The 18,624-nt window shown below is 33.6% G+C and overlaps 1 protein-coding gene across 4 annotated transcripts in view; it reads left to right on the top strand.

The window, feature by feature from the left end:
• The window catches only part of LOC145241974 (protocadherin gamma-A11-like), a 412,318-nt gene that overhangs the window by 142,238 nt on the left and 251,456 nt on the right, over window positions 1–18,624 (top strand). For all 4 annotated transcript variants that reach the window (XM_080104846.1, XM_080104844.1, XM_080104845.1 and 1 more), the window contains exon 3: window positions 13,777–16,265. In XM_080104846.1, the coding sequence (XP_079960972.1) occupies window positions 13,854–16,265 (2,412 nt within the window). In that variant the 5' untranslated portion in view covers window positions 13,777–13,853. The remainder of the gene's footprint in view (window positions 1–13,776; window positions 16,266–18,624) is intronic.

Genomic DNA, 18,624 nt, shown 5'->3' with positions numbered 1-18,624 from the left:
TGCGGATTTCTCCCCTGCAATTGATATTATAGAAAAATCCTTTGATGCAACTATGATTACAAAATCATAATCCTTTCTGCAATTCAATCATATCTAGTCTCACTTGTCCACCAAGTTTAAGTCATGAATTTCCAACAATCTTTGTTTTATTGCCATTCGATGATATGCAAAAAACACTTTGGTGATCGTCTCATCAGTAGAAATACTGATGCTACGTAAGCTTCATGCTCAATGCGCCTTAAACTCCACCTCCCCATATCTTTACTTGTGGAATTAACGCAAAGATAATGTCTATTAAAACGGTCCCTGTAAGCCTCTGTTCAGTCTTGAAAGATAATGGATACCCCCTATAAGGATAGCTGCATGTGTAATTGTGCAGCAAGGGTTGCACAATCTCCAACCACAACTCTCCTGAATCAGCACTGTTTGAATGTAGTGACAAGGAGAAGTGCAGGACACCTGGAAACAATGCTGAAATAAGCAAAGCGCATTTACAGCACCTGGAATTCTGAAATGGTCACCCATTTTTAGTACTGACTAGGCTCAATATTGCTTAACTTCGGTGATCGAATGGAAGCTGGTATGTCAACGAGATTATGCTGTACACAAAACTGAAGAAGGCCATCTCCACCAAAATCAGGGAAATGAAATAAGTGTGCCAGAGTTATTGACATTTTTTTATGTCATATTCAGGTGTCGGTATCATTGAACGGCGATAATACAAAGACTGCTTCATCCTCATAACTTAAACTTGGTGGACAATCCAGGCATATACTAAAGCTTATTTGTACATGAATATTAGTCGATTCTAATGTTACTTAACCATTAGTGACAACAGAGATAGAAACATAGTGTCATATACAACACTGCCGGGGGGGGGGCAAGTGATCCGAAGAACTATTATTATGATTATTATTGATGTCTAGAAAATATATATCAAGATGAAAGATATTTTTCGGATATATTATGGTAGAAATGTATCAGGAATGTTAAAACCAACAAGAATGTTAGAACATAAACAATGGAGATGATTTTAGTGATGGCATCACGTGATCTTAATGTTATGTGAGGAGTTAATGACGTCATGAGATAGATTTTGAGAGACGTGCAGTTTAGTGTAGAGTTTAGAGGCAGATGGGAAAAGTCGGACAAGTTAACATAAAAGATGTCTCCGCGTTGTGAAAGCTTGGAAGAACACGACTATCACAATGCAGAACATTACAACGTCTTGCAGTTTCGATGAGAAGTCAAGAATAAAGTTTTATCAAATATAGAACCTAGTGTTGTTTGGTTTCCTTCGGAGAGAGATAACTTGAATAATGGAAAGAAACAAAAACACAACAGAGAGAGAGAGAGGAATGTTCTTTACCTGTACGCTACACAGACTGATATTCATGAACTGTTTTTTATATATATGAAACACGCACACATACATCCAACTATAGAAGAATATTTTAACCACTAGACGTCACACACTGTATATATCAGAACGTTAAAGAAACATCAGTTATATAGACCCTGTTTATATACCGCCCGACCATACACGAATAGAATATGAAATATAGATTTAAAAAGGAGAATACTATTGGAGAAAGGTATACACCCACAGTATACACTCCTCCAACTATAGGTAAAATAGCAACTTCTGTTCTATTAATCATATATTCATTTTCAGCATAATCCCCTTGACACGCTGGTTCTCGTTAGATTACCGAAGTTGCAATGCACCTAGTTTGGGGGGAACTGAAAAGAGAAACACTGAGGCAATTTTAAGTTTTATTCTCAAACGTAGAGTTGAATTTTTCCCACATTTTCTATAACAAGAGGAGTCACCGTTTATCAAGGTCTGAAGGCCATTCGAGGATAAGGGTCAATATGTGTCAGGTGATCATTGAGACATAATGGTGGCGATTTGGTAGAATTTGACCATTTAAGAGAACGACTTTACATTTGACTTGAAAGCAACCATCGTTGTAGTCAACTGGAAAGCATCCATGCGATATTGTGTTCCAAAGACGGCAGTTATAGAAAAGAAACTAACAACCGATCTCACGGGGAGACAACTATCTTGATAATGATGAAAAGTTTCTCACTTTTTATTTCTTTTAGAAAAGAAAAAAATAGTTTAGGGTTTGCTCTTTTTTTGCAAACAAAAGCATTTTCTTTTAATCTAAAAGAATATAGATTTCAGATGGAATGGAGAAGTGGGATGCCTTAGCCGAATTGACAACAGAACGTTTCTTTATTGATGGTCTACTCTTTCTCTATTCTTCGCTCAAACCCATCATAGTTTCAAATTATGAATTAAATTCTTCTGAGTGAAGAAAACAAAAAGAAAAAAAAAACAACAATAAAAAAAACAATAAAAAACTAGGTTATTGTTTTCTTTAGTCAGACAAAGGAGGAGGAGGAGGAGGAGGAGGAGGAGGCGGAAGAGAGTTTCTTTGCCTTTTTTTTTTTTAAATTCTGGAGCACTATGTTTTTTAAATTCTTTTATGTATGGGATGTGGGTTAGGGCGATTTAATAGAACATTTTTTATTGGTCGATATCTGCCCAATCAAATTATTGCGAGAGGGAGAGAGAGAGAGAGAGAGAGAGAGAGAGAGAGAGAGAGAGAGAGAGAGCAAAAAATTTAATAAAATAAAATTGTTTTAGGCTTTTTGGATGTTTCTTTTTTTTAATTTATTTTTTTTCAATTGTGATTTTTAAAGGACTTGCGTGGATAATATAACGTAAATTCCACATTGATAACGTAAATTCCACATTGATAACGTAAATTCTACATTCATGCTGAAAATTCCACACATACTCATTCATTTATTTATTACCAGCAGTGAAACACGACATTGCCCGGGATTGAATGATGATCAACGAATGTTTCACACTCCCATATTTTTATTCTCATCGAAATCAGTGAAATCGTCCATTTTTCAATCAAATCGATTAATTGACTGCTCTAATTGGGGACCCATCACGGTGCATAAGGAGGAGGTAAACATGTCTCTCCGCAGTGATTTAGTCCATAATACATTGTAGTCTACAGTGTTGGTTTTATAAAATTATTTTTGTATATATAACGGCTTGAATAAAAGTTTAACATGAAAACGTCAAGTATCATGGTTCAGTTGTGCTCTAAACAGAAACATTCATTTCCAATGCATCCCTCTCATATTAAAGAACCTACTGTTGGTTTTATATGTTGGGTCTTTCTGCTTGTGTGGTAATAAAACTTCTCAAATGCACTTGTGATGTTAGGCTGTATAAGGTGTTAACTTAGGTCAAAAATTTTTCATTGGATTTTTTTGATCATCGATTATTGATATTATCAAAGACATTCTGACACAAAACCTATCTAAAAACACTGCCAGATATATAAAGTGCATTTGTGTGAAATTTCATAAAAATCAGCCCAGCTGTTTCGGAGTCCATGGGGAACGAACTCGCACAAAGTTGCTTTTATATAATAGTAGAGATAATTTAAATGCACTTTTGAACATTCTTGATTGGATAAATTTTGTTTCGGTTATTTTAGGGTTTTGTGTTGCGTATTGCTACATTGTTATGTAATTTTCATACCTTACAAAAAGTAAGACCTCAATGAGAATTTTGTTTTCTTTTTAACTTAGAAGTCTAACCTAATTTAATCTAATTTAACCTAATTTAATCTAATTTAATATTGTGTCTGCACAAATAATTAACAAGAACACGGAAAGTAAAGGTATAACAATAATATATTAGGAAGAAAAGTTATATGCATATTTACATGTCTTCAGATATACTTCAGTTGGAGATATTCCGGCAGGTGGCGTGTTGCATGTCTTAATGGAGGCAGCATAAGCACCTTGCCTATTTAACGGTCGTTGCCGGACTACCCCGGTATTGGTGATTGATACCTTTATATATCTCACTCAACCACCTAGGTTAATTAGTAGGCGTCTCCGCCCCCCCCCCTCACAAGATTTGAAGTCGTGTAGATTTCAATATCTTTTCCTCTTGGGGTTCATTATAATTGGTTCTGCAAACTTTCTTTTCCTTCTTGATCTTCTCGGTTCGGGCATGGTTTGTGGTGGTTCGATATCAAATGCTTCGTATAGTATATCAATTGGATCTTCCTTTTCATCAGGTTTGTCATGTTCGTTGTCTTTTATATGACGTTTTCTCAATTGATTTTGATGTCTTTTGTGTATCCCTTTTGGACCTTTTATCATGTAGACCAAGTTGCCGATCCGTTTATCTACCGTACCAAACTCCCAATATGCAATATTATTTTTCATACATTTAAAATATACACGATCACCAGGTTTAAACCTTTTACGTGATGTGTGCGTAGTTTTATGGACTATTGCTTGCTTTGGTATTAATTTATTAAATGGTGATTTTATTTTTCTAGCAAACATTAATTCTGCTGGCGATAATTTCGACGGTGTATTTGGGTTCTTAGTTATCCTGTTTTTGCAGGAATTGTTGTAATGCTTTATCCGTCGGGGTCCCTATTGATTTTCTAAGTGCATGTTTTGTCGTGTCTATAAACCTTTCCGCTAATCCATTTGATCTTGGATGGAACGGTGGTGTAGTTATATGTTTTACCTGAAAAGTGTCACAAAAGTCCTTGAAATCATTTGATGTAAATTGTGTTCTGTTATCTGTGACTATAATGTCTGGCACATCAAACCGTGCAAATATTTAATGCAAAAACTTATTGTGTTATTTGTTGTTGGGTTCTTGAAACGCTTTACTTCAGGGCATCTGGAAAAACTATCTACTACGATTTAGTATTGTCCTTCAGTCAGTCCAGCAAAGTCTATATGAATGCGTGACCATGGATGGTCAGTTTTTTCCAAGGTTTATGGACTATCGGTGGTGCCTTTGTGGCTAACGCACAACCTTTACACTTGTTTACTGTTAGTGCAATATCCACATCCATGTTACGCCAGTAAATGTAACTCCGCATATGTGCATTCATCCTATTTATACCCGGGTGTCCTGTATGAAAATCACGTAAGATCTTTTTCTGCAAGGTTTTCGGGATAACAACTTTTTCACTATATAATAAAACATCATTGCATATGGAAAATATGCGTTTTTTCATCAGTTTCCCTTATTTTTTTCTTTATGTCTGTGATGACATTGTCATTTTCAGCCTCCCTTTTTATATCGGTTAACGTAACTGGTAATTCTTTTATTATATTCGCCACCATGTTTTTTTCTCATACTTGGAACGTATAGCTGCAATTACTGACTCTCCATTTTCGGTATAAGCCTTGACAGGCCATCCATATGACCTATTTTTTCCGAACCCAGATGTTTTATTTGAAAGTCATAATTTAGCAAGATCGTACCTCAACAGAGTAAGCGATTTGCCGTATATATTGGCAAGCCCTTTTTTGAGTCGAAGATTGTCACTAAGGGCTTGTGATCTGTTTCCGGTATAAAGTGTCTCCCATACAGGTAACGGCGGAATTTCGTCACCGCGAAAATAATGCTTAACCCCTCTTTTTCTATTTGAGAGTAAGCCTTTTCTGCTGGCAGTAGTGTCCTAAAGGCGTCAGCTATAGGTTTCTTCGATCCATCTGGCAGGATATGCTGCATACATGCTCCTATACCATACGAGCTCGCGTTGCTCACAACACTTATTTCTAATTTTGGGTCGTAATAGGTTAAAAATAAATCAGACGTCAGCGTCTTTTTAATTTTCTCAAATGCGTCTTGACATTCTTTTGTCCATATCCATGGTGTTTCTTTCTTTAATAACTCGTAAAGCGGAGCTCTTAGGTCGTGCATTCCTTTGATAAATATTTGGTAGTAGTTTGTGAGACCTAAGAAACTCTGTAGTCGTCACGTTGTCGATCTTTTCGGGTCTGGGCGTTGACTGTCTTTATTTATTATTTGCCCTAAATATTTGATTTCTTCTAAACAAAATTCACATTTGTTTTCTTTCACCTTGAATCCGTATTCGTTTATTCTTGTGAATACTTCCTTTAGATGCTCTTGGTGTTCACTTATGGACGCGCTCCTTATGATTATTTCATCCAGGTAGGCACAAGCACAATCTATTCCGTTCAGCATTGTATTCATTGCTTGTTGGAAAATCGCCGGCGCGACTTTGATCCCGAAGGGTAGACAGTTGTATTTGAACAACCCTTTGTGTGTGTTAATGCATAATATCTTTGAACATTCTTCTTCCATCGAAATTTGTAAATAGGCGTCGGACAAATCTATTTTTGACACAATTTTGCTACCATTTAGTCTGACAAATATCTCCTCAGGGCTTGGTAAAGGGTAGTGGGGGTCTTTTAATTCATCGTTTAGGCCCGTAGAAAAGTCTGCACAGACTCGAATTTGTTCCGACTTTTTTTTTTACGTACACCGTAGGAGCTGCCCAGACACTACTTTCGATTTTCGATAGGATGCCTGTTTTTTTCGAGTCTATCTAGCTCACTATTTATTTTGTCTAAACCGGCGAACGGTACGTTCCATTTTTTCTTAAACACCGGTGTTGCATCCTTTTTTAGCTCGAACAAAGCCTTAAATTAATTGCATCTTCTCAGTCCAGTAGTAAATATTTCTGGGAATTTCTTTTTTTAGGTCGTTTTTAATATTTTCTGATGTTGGGGTGCAACTGGTTCTTTTTCTACAAAAAAGCGTTCATTGGTTTATTCGAAAGATTAAATTTTTCAATCAAGTCAATTCCCAATAAGTTCTTGCTTTCTTTAATTACGAAGATTTTCAATTTCTTCGTCGTGCCATTTAAATTAATGGGCAGGATAACCTCTCCTTCGAATTTTATTTCGTCTCTTGTCACTGTTCGTGCACCTTTACTTGACTTTTGAAGAGTCGGTTTACCCAGCTTTTTCCAAGTGTTGACGTTTATTAACGACAAATCCGATCCAGAGTCTAGCTGAAATTTCACTTGTTTGTCGAAAATATTTACTGATACATATTTTCGTAAATTATTTTTCCCTTTGTCATTTGTTGTCATTTGGTGCACTCTATTTTTTGTTCTGCAGCAAACACTCTTATGTCCAACTTTATCGCAATTGTAGCACCTGATATTTTTGTAAGGACAATCCTTTTCCAAATGTTTTTCATCACATCTTCAGCAATTATTACCTGATACTGTCTTTTTATAATTCCTTTCATTATTATCGTAATTTCGTTTTCTGTAGTTATTATATTGATTATTATCGTAATTTCGTTTTCTGTAGTTATTATATTGACTATTATCGTAATTGCGTTTTCTGTAGTTATTATAATTTAAGTATTTATAATTTGGGTATTTTTTTGAATTTTGACTAGTCTCAAGATTTCTTTGTCCTGAGTTTCTGAGAGGTTTTTTAATCTTCCTAATGTACGCCACTCCTGCTTCTTCTATATCCCTGGAATCTTTTTTTAGTGATACTGCCCTTTGGAAATCTTCTGCTAATTTCTGCAATGTCAGGCCTTGTTCTGTCTCTAATTTTGAGAGAACACGTCTTCGGCTCTCTGAATTTTTTGTGGATACTAGACCCTGTGCAAAGCATTTGAAATCGTCCACCGTGAGTTCCGATAATTTGAAGTTGTCATAGTTTTTGTTTACTACTGACGTGTATGTCAGGTAGTCCTGCTCATCAGTTTTCTTAAGATTCATACATGACCATCTCTTGTGGAAAAAAGACATGTTCGGTCCGAATAACTCCTTAAGAAGCTTTACAGCCTCAGCAAAATCTAACTGATTCGTTCTCCTTGGCAATATGAAATCAACAAATTTGCAATATTCACTGGTACCAAGCTTTCAAAGTAATAAACTTACTTTCTTTCCATTTGGCCAGTTTTCGCAGTCTGTTTCGAAAATATCTTCATATCTCTTGAAGTATGCATCAAAAGTTTTATCCTCTTCCGGTACGTATGTGAACACATCTATGCTGTTAACAACTGTTGTGTTGGAGAAGGTTGTATTACTTTCTTGTATGGAATTAGCTGTTAATCTTTCTAACAGTTCTTTCTGTTCAAGTTGAATCTGCGCGAACCTTTCTTCCTGCCTTTCTAGGCATTTTATGAGTCGTTCATTTTGTCTTTCGTCTCTTTCTGCATGTAGCACTTGCTGTTCTTTTTGTAAGATCTGCTGATTCTGCATGAACTGTGTCATTATTTTAGCAAATTCCTTCATCTTGTTTTTTTTTATTTCAAAGATTAGAAAAATCAATCTAATTTACTAATTCACTTTTTACAATAACTACGAACAACCGCTTTTTAGCTTCGCTTTTTTTTCTTTTCTTTTGTGTCAACTGAATTCTATCGATATTTTATCTTTTGCGTTGAACCTTTCTTTTTCCCTTTTTCTATTGAGGGATAAGAAAAAATGTATTTTATTTTTTTCTCTTAATACGTTAAGTTTTGATTACGTACAAGAAAAAAAATCCTTTCTTGGTACAACTGAAAAAAAAAATCACTTTTCTCCTTCAAGACAATTTGCATAAATTTGTTCACGGTGTACTAGCGAAAACACCTTTTTTTTTCTTTGACTTCCGTAGTTACTTTGAAATGGTTATTGGTATTTTGCTATCAAGTATTCAGTGTTCGAATATCTCGTTCAACAATTTTGAAGTTACTTTCGTTTGTTTTTCTTTTCTTTTTTTTTTTTTTTTTTTTGACCGTGATAACTTTCCGCATAAACTATTTTTCGAATACTGTCACTGTGTCTACAGTGATTTCTCGAGTAAATCTTTTTCAAAATCCTCGATGCTACTGATGTGTTCAACAGTAGATATTTTTTTCGTCGAGTACGTATTTTTTGTACACCACTATTAAGTTAAGTAGTGGATTTTCCCGCGTAAGTCTTTTTCCGAATTCTCGAGGCCACTGTTGTGTTTACTAGTGAATTTTATCCTGCGTACATCTTTTTTTGAATTCTCGACGCAACTATTGCGTTTTAATAGTGGATTTTATCCTGCATAAATCTTTTTCCGAATTCTCGACGCCGCTGTTGCATTTTAATAGTGGATTTTGTCCCGCGTAAGTCTTTTTTCGAATTCCTGTTGCCACCATTGTGTCTGCACAAATAATTAACAAGAACACGGAAAGTAAAGGTATAACAATAATATATTAGGAAGAGAAGTTATATACATATTTACATGTCTTCAGATATACTTTAGTTGGAGATATTCCAGCAGGTGGCGTGTTGCATGTCTTACTGGAGGCAGCATAAGTGTCTTGCCTATTTGACGGTCGTTGCCGGACTCTCCCGGTATTGGTGATTGATACCTTTATATATCTTACTCACCCACCTATGTTAATTAGTAGGCGTCTCCACAACATTTAATCTAATTTATTCTAATTTAATTCAATTTAATCTAATTTAATCTAATTTAAACTTATTAAATTTAATTTAATCTAATTTAACCCAATTAAATCTAATTTAATCTAATTCAACCTAATTTAATCTAATTTAATCTAATTTAATTCAATTTAATCTAATTTAATCTAATTTAAACTTATTAAATTTAATTTAATCTAATTTAACCCAATTAAATCTAATTTAATCTAATTCAACCTAATTTAATCTAATTTAATCTAATTTAACCTTATTTAATCTAATTTAACTCAATTTAACCTAATTTAAGTTAATTTATTATAATTTAATTTAATTTAATCTAATTTAATCAAATTTTATCTAATTAAACCTGATTTAATCTAATTTAATCTAATTTTGCCTAATGTAATTTAATCTAATCTAATTTAACCCAATTTAATCTAATTTAATGTAATTAAACCTAGTTTAATCGAATTTAATCTAATTTAACCTAATTTAATCTAATTTAACCTAATTTAATCTAATTTAACCTAATTTAATCTAATTTTACCCAATTTAATCTAATTTCATCTAATCTACTCCAATTTAACCTAATTTAATCTAATTTAACCCAATTTAATCTAATTCAACCTAATTTAATCTAATTTAATTTTATTTCATCTAATTTTATCTAATTTAACCTCATTTAATCTAATTTAATCCAATTAAACCTAATTTAATCTAATTTAACCTGATTTAATCTAATTTAAACTAATTTAATCTAATTCCACCTAATTTAACCTAATTTAATCTAATTTAACCAAATTTCATCTAATTAAACCTAATTTTATCTTATTTAATCTAATTTAATCTAATTTAACCTAATTTAATCTAATTTAATCAAATTTAACCTAATTTAATCAAATAAAACATAATTTAATGTAATTTAATCTAATTTAACCATAATTAAATCTAATTTAACCTAATTTAATCTAATTAAATCTAATTTAATCTAATTTAATCCTGATTTAATCTAATTTAATCTAATTTAACCTAAATTAGATTCAATTAGATTAAATAAGATTAAATAAGATTGAATTAGATTAGATTAGGTTAATTTAGGTTGAATTAGATTAAATAAGATTTAATTAAGTTAAGTTAGATAAATTAACTTAATTTAATCTAATTTAACCTGATTTAATCTAATGTAATCTAATTTGACCTATTTTTACCTAATTTAATCTAATTTAAACTTATTTCATCTAATTTAACCTAATTTAATCTTATTTAATCTAATTCAAACTAAATTAACCCAAGTTAATCTAATTTAACCTAATTTAACCTAATTTAACCTAGTTTAATCTAATTTAATCTAATTTAAACTAATTTAATCTTATTTAACCTAATTTAATATTATTTAACCTAATTTTACTTGATTTAATCTAATTCAACCTGATTTTATCTAATTTTACCTAGTTTAATCTTATTTAATCTAATTTAAGCTAATTTAATCTAATTTAACTTAATTTAATCTAATTTAATCTAATTTAATCTAAGGTAACCTAATGTAATCTAATTTATCCTAATTTAATCTAATTTAACCTAATTTAACCAAATTATATCTAATTTAATCTTATTTAATCTAATTTCACCTAATTTCATTTCATTTAATATAATTTAATTTTATTTAATAAATTTAATCTAATTTAACATAATTTAATCTAATTTAATTGAATTTAACCTAATGTAATTTAATTTAACCTAATTTATTCTCATTTAACAAAATTTTATCTAATTTTATCTCATTTTATCTAATTTAATATAATTTAATCTAATTTAACCTAATTCTTTTCTAATTTAACCTAATTTAGCCTAAGTTAATCTAATTTAACTTAATTAAACCAAATTCAATCTAATTTAATCTAATTTAACCTAATTTAATCTAATTTAACAAAATTTTATATAATCTAACCTAATTTAATCTAATTTAATTTAATTTAACCTATTTTTTTTAATTTAATCTAATTTAATCTAATTTAATCTAATGTAACCTAATGTAATCTAATTTAACCTAATGTAATCTAATTTAACCTTATTTAACAACATTTTATCTAATTTAATCTAATTTAATCTAATTTAACCTAATTTAATTCAAATTAACCTAATTTTCCCTAATTTAATCTAATTTAACCTAATTTAACCTAATTAAATCTAATTTGACCTAATTGAACCAAATTTTATGTAATTGAATCCCATTTCATCTAATTTAATCTAATTTAACCTAATTTAATCTAATTTAACCTAATTTAAACTAATTTAATCTAATTTAACCAAATTTGATCTAATTTAACATAATTTAATCTAATTTAACTTAATTTAATCTAATTTAATCTAACATAACCTAATTTAATCTTATTTTAGCTAACTTAATCTACAAGTATTTCACGTTTTATAAGAATGTTACAGCTTTCAAATGATAATTGCAGATGCACTGTGTGTGCCAACCATACTTTAAGATGCGAACCAGTACTTGAAATTGCAAGAAAAGCAGATCATAACATTTTCGTATTTGTGGCCCCACAAAAATGCCGGTTAGTATTAACTTTAGAAGTTAGGATCATTTCTTTTTTAATTTTTAGTGGAAGAATGCATGGCCCATAGGGGCTATGCCAATTGATATAATGGTAGCATTCAATTCTGCTCGTTCATGTTGTATGGGTAAACTCATGTGCTCAGGGTTCATTTAGACATCGTTTCTGGTAAAGCTCTAATGTGGGTAACAAAGGCATTGTTATAGCACAAAAATTCAGTAAAAAAACACTGAAAACCAAAGAAAAAAACATGTTATATTATTTGGTTTCTTCAAACTACTGTTCCCATCTTGAGTGTGATTTTCACAACGTTTCAATTGATGTAACCTCCGACCTCCTTCAGGTGTACCTTATCGAACTTGTGAATCTTTATGCTGAACTCGGGAATGTTTCTGCTGAACTCAGGGAGCTGCACGCTATTTTGAATTCATGGCATAGAGGATAAGATACTTGGTAAAATTTAGTTAAGTGACACTCTTTTGAAGGTCCAATCCTCAGTGTGAGTGCCATCAACATGCAATTGTGAATTAATTAGTATTTCTACACAGTCGTGGTTGACAAAACGAGAACATACTACTACTATGAATTAAATAATGCAGATTCTCAAGTTCGGCAGAAAAATCCCCAAGTTCAACAAGATATACCTGAAGAAGGTTGTAGGTTACATCGACCGAAACGTTGTGAAAATGAGACTCCAGATGAGAACAGTAGTCTGAAGAATTACTACAATACAAATAATAAATCCTCATCTCAAAAACTCAGAAATGTAATAAAATTTTTACCTCTGAACTTTGGACGAAAATTTGTCTGATTTTCGAAGGGGAGATAATTATGGTTTTTTTTTTAGATGTTGGAAGATTGTACTAGAGATAATACACTACGAAACAAATGTAAAAAAAAAAATGAAAATACTTGGTACTATCTATATAAATTTTTAAAGCTTCAATTAACGCTGTCACTTTTAACGCAAGCACAAACATCTTAAAATGCTTATCATAATTCCCAAACAATCCTTCTCCCTAGCACAACCCAGTTACTGCCCCAGCACTTAGCTCGCGTGTGCTCCCCCCCCTACCGGCTTTAGCACCCTACTCCCGATATTAAGCTGCTACTAAAAACTTTTCCCCTTGCTTTCCAGTGTTTCATTCCTCTTGCTGAAGATGCAGGCTGTAAAAATGTTTCATGAAATACTTAAGAGACTTTCGATTTCATATACAAAAAAATAAGAAAAACAGAAAAAATAAAAAAGGTATAATCAAATAGAAGCTTTGGGTTCTCTTTTATAATATTTGTTTAAATGAAAAAATGCTGTACAAATACACACAATTCACACATTTATATATTAGTGATGGGACGTTTCCAATATTTTTCCTGATTCCGATACCATTACCAATTCCGATTCTTTATAAATCTTTAAAATTTAACTATAAAATGTTATTTTGTCTCGATTACCATAAAAAAACATATCTTAAATGTGCTTACATTTTCTCAAACGTAAAAACACATTTGTGAGGGTGTGATCTGGAGATCTTAGTCTTACTGGAAGTTTAAATCAATAAATATTTATTATTTTATTATTACTACAAGCAATGGAAAATGTTTCTTAAACCAAAATCAAATAAAAAAAAGATAATTTAAGGAATCGGTTTTGGCATCGGAAAATAGGCTCAAATTTTTCTGATACTGATATCGATACCTCAAAAAGCTCTGATTTTTCCGATTCCTGATTCTGATTCCAATTAATCGTCCCAACACCAATACACACACACACACACACACACACACACACACACACACACACACATATATATATATATATATATATATATATTATTTATGTATTTATTTTTACTGATTCTTTTTCTTTTCTCTCCAAATTTCTCACCAAAACTGTTTTTGTCTTTTTATCTTTTTAGGAAGAAACTGAGTCCATACACGATCAGAACAAAGCAGCATTTGATCTTAGGCCGTACACTAAATAGCAAATGTGAATATGTTGGTACCAGGGTACGTACTGCTCCTGTCCATCATCCACGGCTGTCTTGGGGTCGATCTCACCTACACCATCCAGGAAGGGAAGAGCCCTGGTACCTTCATTGGAGATATCTCTGCTGACACACACTTGCTTGACAGAATCTCTCTGCGTAACCATAACCTCATTACGTTCACCCTCCTTCAACAGAACGCCACAAGCAGTTCGCAGTTGTTCAGAGTCTCAAAGCAGAAAGGGAGACTGTACACCGCCCAAATATTAGATGCTGAGTCGATTTGTAAACGGAACATGGAGTGTTATAAGTTGGTGGATGTGGCCGTCCGGAAGGCCAAGTCTTATATGCGCATTGTCAACATCAAGGTGATCATTAAGGATGTTAACGACAATGAACCGGAATTCCCTGAGGAGCAAATTAATATCCAGTTTTCTGAGGGAGTCAGCAAGGGGCTCAGAAAATCCATCCCCAATGCCATCGACAGAGATGTCGGGGCCTTAAATTCAAAAATAACTTATGAACTCAAAAGAAATAACAATGAGCCGTTCTCATTGTCAATTCACAGCATTCCATTTGGTACCCCTGAGCTGAGTATATCAGTCGAAGAAAAACTAGATCGCGAAGTTAAAGATTCTTATATGATACAGGTAATCGCTAAAGACGGAGGGATACCGCAAAAACAGAGCATTTTAGACGTTCATATTACAGTTACGGACCTTAATGATAACCCCCCCATATTTACCACAAATGTATATAACATATCGATCAAGAATAATGAACAGGCAGACGTACCAATTGTGGTTGTCTCTGCAACGGACTTAGATGCCGGCAAAAATGGTCATATATCATACCAATTTAGTTCACAGACGTCAAAGGACGTTAGATCTCATTTTGAACTTGACGAGGTAACAGGGGAAATTTTTTTGCGGAAGAAACTGCCTTCAAATATTATCACGGTATATACGTTATTTGTAACAGCTATTGACAGTGGAGCTTCACCCTTAACAGGTCTGACCGTCGTTCTGGTCAATGTACTCGACACACAAAACAAGGCACCAAGCATATTTGTCAACTTTGTCTCTGAGTCGGCTACTATTACTGAGGACGTTGAGGTTGGCAGTTTCTTCGCTTACGTAAAAGTTATAGACTCAGATAAAGGGCAAAATGGGGAGGTCAACTGCGATCTTCAGCATGAGAAATATAAATTGGTCAGTTTGGGCGAGAAAAAGTACAAGATAATTGTTAAAAGCAAGCTTGACCGTGAGACAGAAGACCACCATGATATTTCGATTGTGTGTCAGGATAAGGGGTCGCCACCTCTCCATAGTGAGAGCAGGTTTTCTATCGCGGTAGATGACGCCAATGACGTGCGTCCACAATTCTCAAAAGAGACGTTCAAATTTTCAATCCGTGAGAACCAGAGGCAAACTTATCCGGTAGGTTTTATCAATGCCACGGATCCTGATCTTGGATTTGGTGGCAAACTAACATATTCCATAGTAACACACAACAACCAACAGTTCTTACCATTCCAGATTTCAGAAAATGGACAGATTACGACGGTAATATCCCTGGACCATGAATTCCAAGCTATTTATAAGTTTCGAGTTTTGGTTAAGGATAACGGAAGTCCACCCCTAAATAACTCAGTGAACGTGATAGTCGAGGTTAGGGATGAAAACGACAATGCTCCTTATTTTACTTTCCCTAGCGTGAATCCGTACTCGATGGATGTTGTTTATTATCCGCATCGAACAAAAAATATAACAGTCCTGAAGGCGGCTGACACGGACAGCCAGGAAAATGCTTTTTTAAAATATAACCTTATAGCAGGCAATAATAAACAGCTGTTCACAGTTAACCAATATAGTGGCTTGTTGTCGTTTACACGGGTGGTCAATCAGCAGGATGCCGGACCGTATGATTTAGAATTCATGGTCAAAGATAGCGGAACGCCAGCCCTTTCAGCGACCACAACAATGTTCCTCAAGCTGACCGTAAGTAACAAGTCGTCGGAGATTTTAAACGCTGTTAATATATTGCCTGATGATAAGATTCAACTTTATTTAGTAATTGTGATTGTGCTCGTGTCGGTGACAGTGTCAGTGCCGATTACAGCCGTGGTGTCTATCTCTATTATAAGGTACAACGATCACGGAAGTGCACGTGACAGAGAGGATGCTAACCCCAACTACAAAAGTGCCGATGAACAGAGGCATGTTGGTTGCTCCCGCCAATCAACCCATTCCCAATCTTCAGGGGGCTCTGTGACTGTGAAGACAGATTCAGAGAAGGTCTCCCGAACTTTGCCCGCCAGACCTGATCGAGGGGAGCATTCAGGAGAGAAGCTGAGTCACGGATGCAAAAGCTCTTCCCTTGGTGCTAAATCTAAACCAACGTCTGACGATGTCTATGAGGTAAGTGAGAATTATCGCGGATGCTCAACGGAAAGTGCAGCGGGTATGTGAGGGGCACGATCAAGGGGAGGGGTTCTATTTTTTGTTTATAATTTTTTATTTAATTTTTGGTACATTTTGTTTCTTTTTGTTTTTAGTTTGTTTATTTTTGTATGTGGTTACACTTGTATATATATATATATATATATATATATATATATATATATATATATATATATACAAGTACTTGGCTTGTGGCACAAATGAAATCTATTTCTTGGATTCTTTGGACTACTGTTCTCATCTTGATTGTTATTTTCACAACGTTTTGATCGATGTAACCTACGACCTTATTCAGGTGTATCTTGTCGAATTTAGGAATTTCAGAGGTAGCATGCTCTCGTTCTGTCAGCCATGCTCAGGTAGAAATCCTAAGTAATTTACAATTGTATTTTGAGTGTCACCTATACTGAGTCATCATCATCATCATCATCATCTGGACCCGAATATTCTGCTGTTGGCATTGGTTTCCCTGATATTTTTTAATCAGAATTCTTTCAAGAAAGACATCAGGTATTTACGGGAGGGACCACATAAAGGTTGCCAACATCCTTAGTGAAAGTGATTTTTGTGGAATGAATTGGATTTGAACTTGGAACACTCAGGTTGTCAGTCCGTGTCATTAACCACTTGACCACTGTTATCTCGACTTGACTCGAGTCATCGATTTATCTGAATGTTCCAGCTACGAAGAAGGTTATAAAAATATAATAGCCAATGGTCTATATGTGGGGCATAGAAGTGAAGGCACCAAGAAAAGAAATATGTAACGCTACCTGTGACTTCCCAGCTTAACCTCCTTCATTCTATTCTATCCACTTGTTATGAGAAGAGGGTTGAATGGGATGAGAGACTAATCCCAGGAATTTGGTGTAGTATTACATGCTATTTTTCTCACGATTATCTTAGCGTCTTCATCGTGATGCACCACGTGTTGACCGTTGGCAACCATATTTTTATAACCTTCTTTCACCAATCTTTTACAAAAAACACCCGTCTAGCTGAATCCACTGTCAAAAACTTTCCCCACTCTTTATCTATGCCTAAATCAAAACCTAGATTCCATGAACAAAGCTTCTTTCTTAGAACTGCACGCCTGTGGAACTCTGTTCCGTCTGCCTGCTTCCCTTCTGACTACAACTTGGATGTCTTCAAGTCCAACGTAAAAAAATTCCTGATGAACCGCCCCCCCCCCTAAGTTGACACTCTAAAATATCTACACTAACGTACTGTACTTACAATAACCCTTATCCATGAGTGGTTTCCGGGCCTTGATAAGTGGTGACCACCTTGTAAAAAAAAAAAAAAAAGAAGTAAATTCCTATGAATCACACTGGATATTGAAAATGTTAATTTACTAGCAGGATCTGTAGAAATACCATGGAATGAAAAATATATTTCATCAATAAAATTTTTTTTTTTTTGGATAGCATAAAAAAATTAATTATTTTGGACAGAAAAACTAATAACACACAGCAAATATGAGTTTATAAACATTTCTATGAAAATAGTGTTTGTCGTACGCAGGGATACGGTATTAAAAATTAGTAAAAAAAATACAATACAGTGTATAATATACATATATATATATAATTAAATAACATTATAAATAACACCGTAAGGCGGAGCAAATACCGTAACTAGGGGTTGGAAAAACATTGTATTCCACATCGTAACCTTAAAAAAACGTATCCCAGGGTTCTACTGTATTTTAAATTCAGAACTGAGCCAAATGTGATAAATTTATAAGTACTCATAAATACTCAAAAGTGGTAAAATTTCACATTTCAATTTGGCCTTTTTTGAAGCAGTTTGGCCTTCAAAATTTGTATTTGGCCGTTTTTGAAGCAGTTTGGCCTTCAAAATTTGTATTTGGCCGTTTTTGAAGCAGTTTGGCCTTCAAAATTTGTATTTGGCCGTTTTTGAAGCAGTTTGGCCTTCAAAATTTGTATTTGGCCTTTTTTGAAGCAGTTTGGCCTTCAAAATTTGTATTTGGCCTTTTTCAACGCATAACATACAGATTAAGTAAAAAGACAGGCAAAATCTCATTTATAAAACTTACTATGTCTGTCTGTCTGTTTCCATATTTTCAAACTCTATCTCTTCTGAAACTAAAAGTCGCAGAGCAGCACTAGGGTTCCTAAATGATTGGATTTTTTTATAGACCGTTCTTTTATGGGTCTTTAGCCGGTTAAAATAGTTTTTAAGGGGTCCAAAATGGGTCAAAATTGAAAAAAAATCGTTATACATTTTGTTCATTCATCTTAGTTTATTTTTAATCAGTTCATATGCGTGTCACGTTGGTAGAGTGGTAACGTCA

The sequence above is a fragment of the Euprymna scolopes genome, chromosome 21 (assembly GCF_053919585.1).
Source record: "Euprymna scolopes isolate OS-2025 chromosome 21, ASM5391958v1, whole genome shotgun sequence".
NCBI lineage: Eukaryota > Metazoa > Mollusca > Cephalopoda > Sepiida > Sepiolidae > Euprymna > Euprymna scolopes.
The sequence above is the reverse complement of the archived record's forward strand: the minus strand, read 5'-3'. Positions and strand labels throughout refer to the sequence as shown.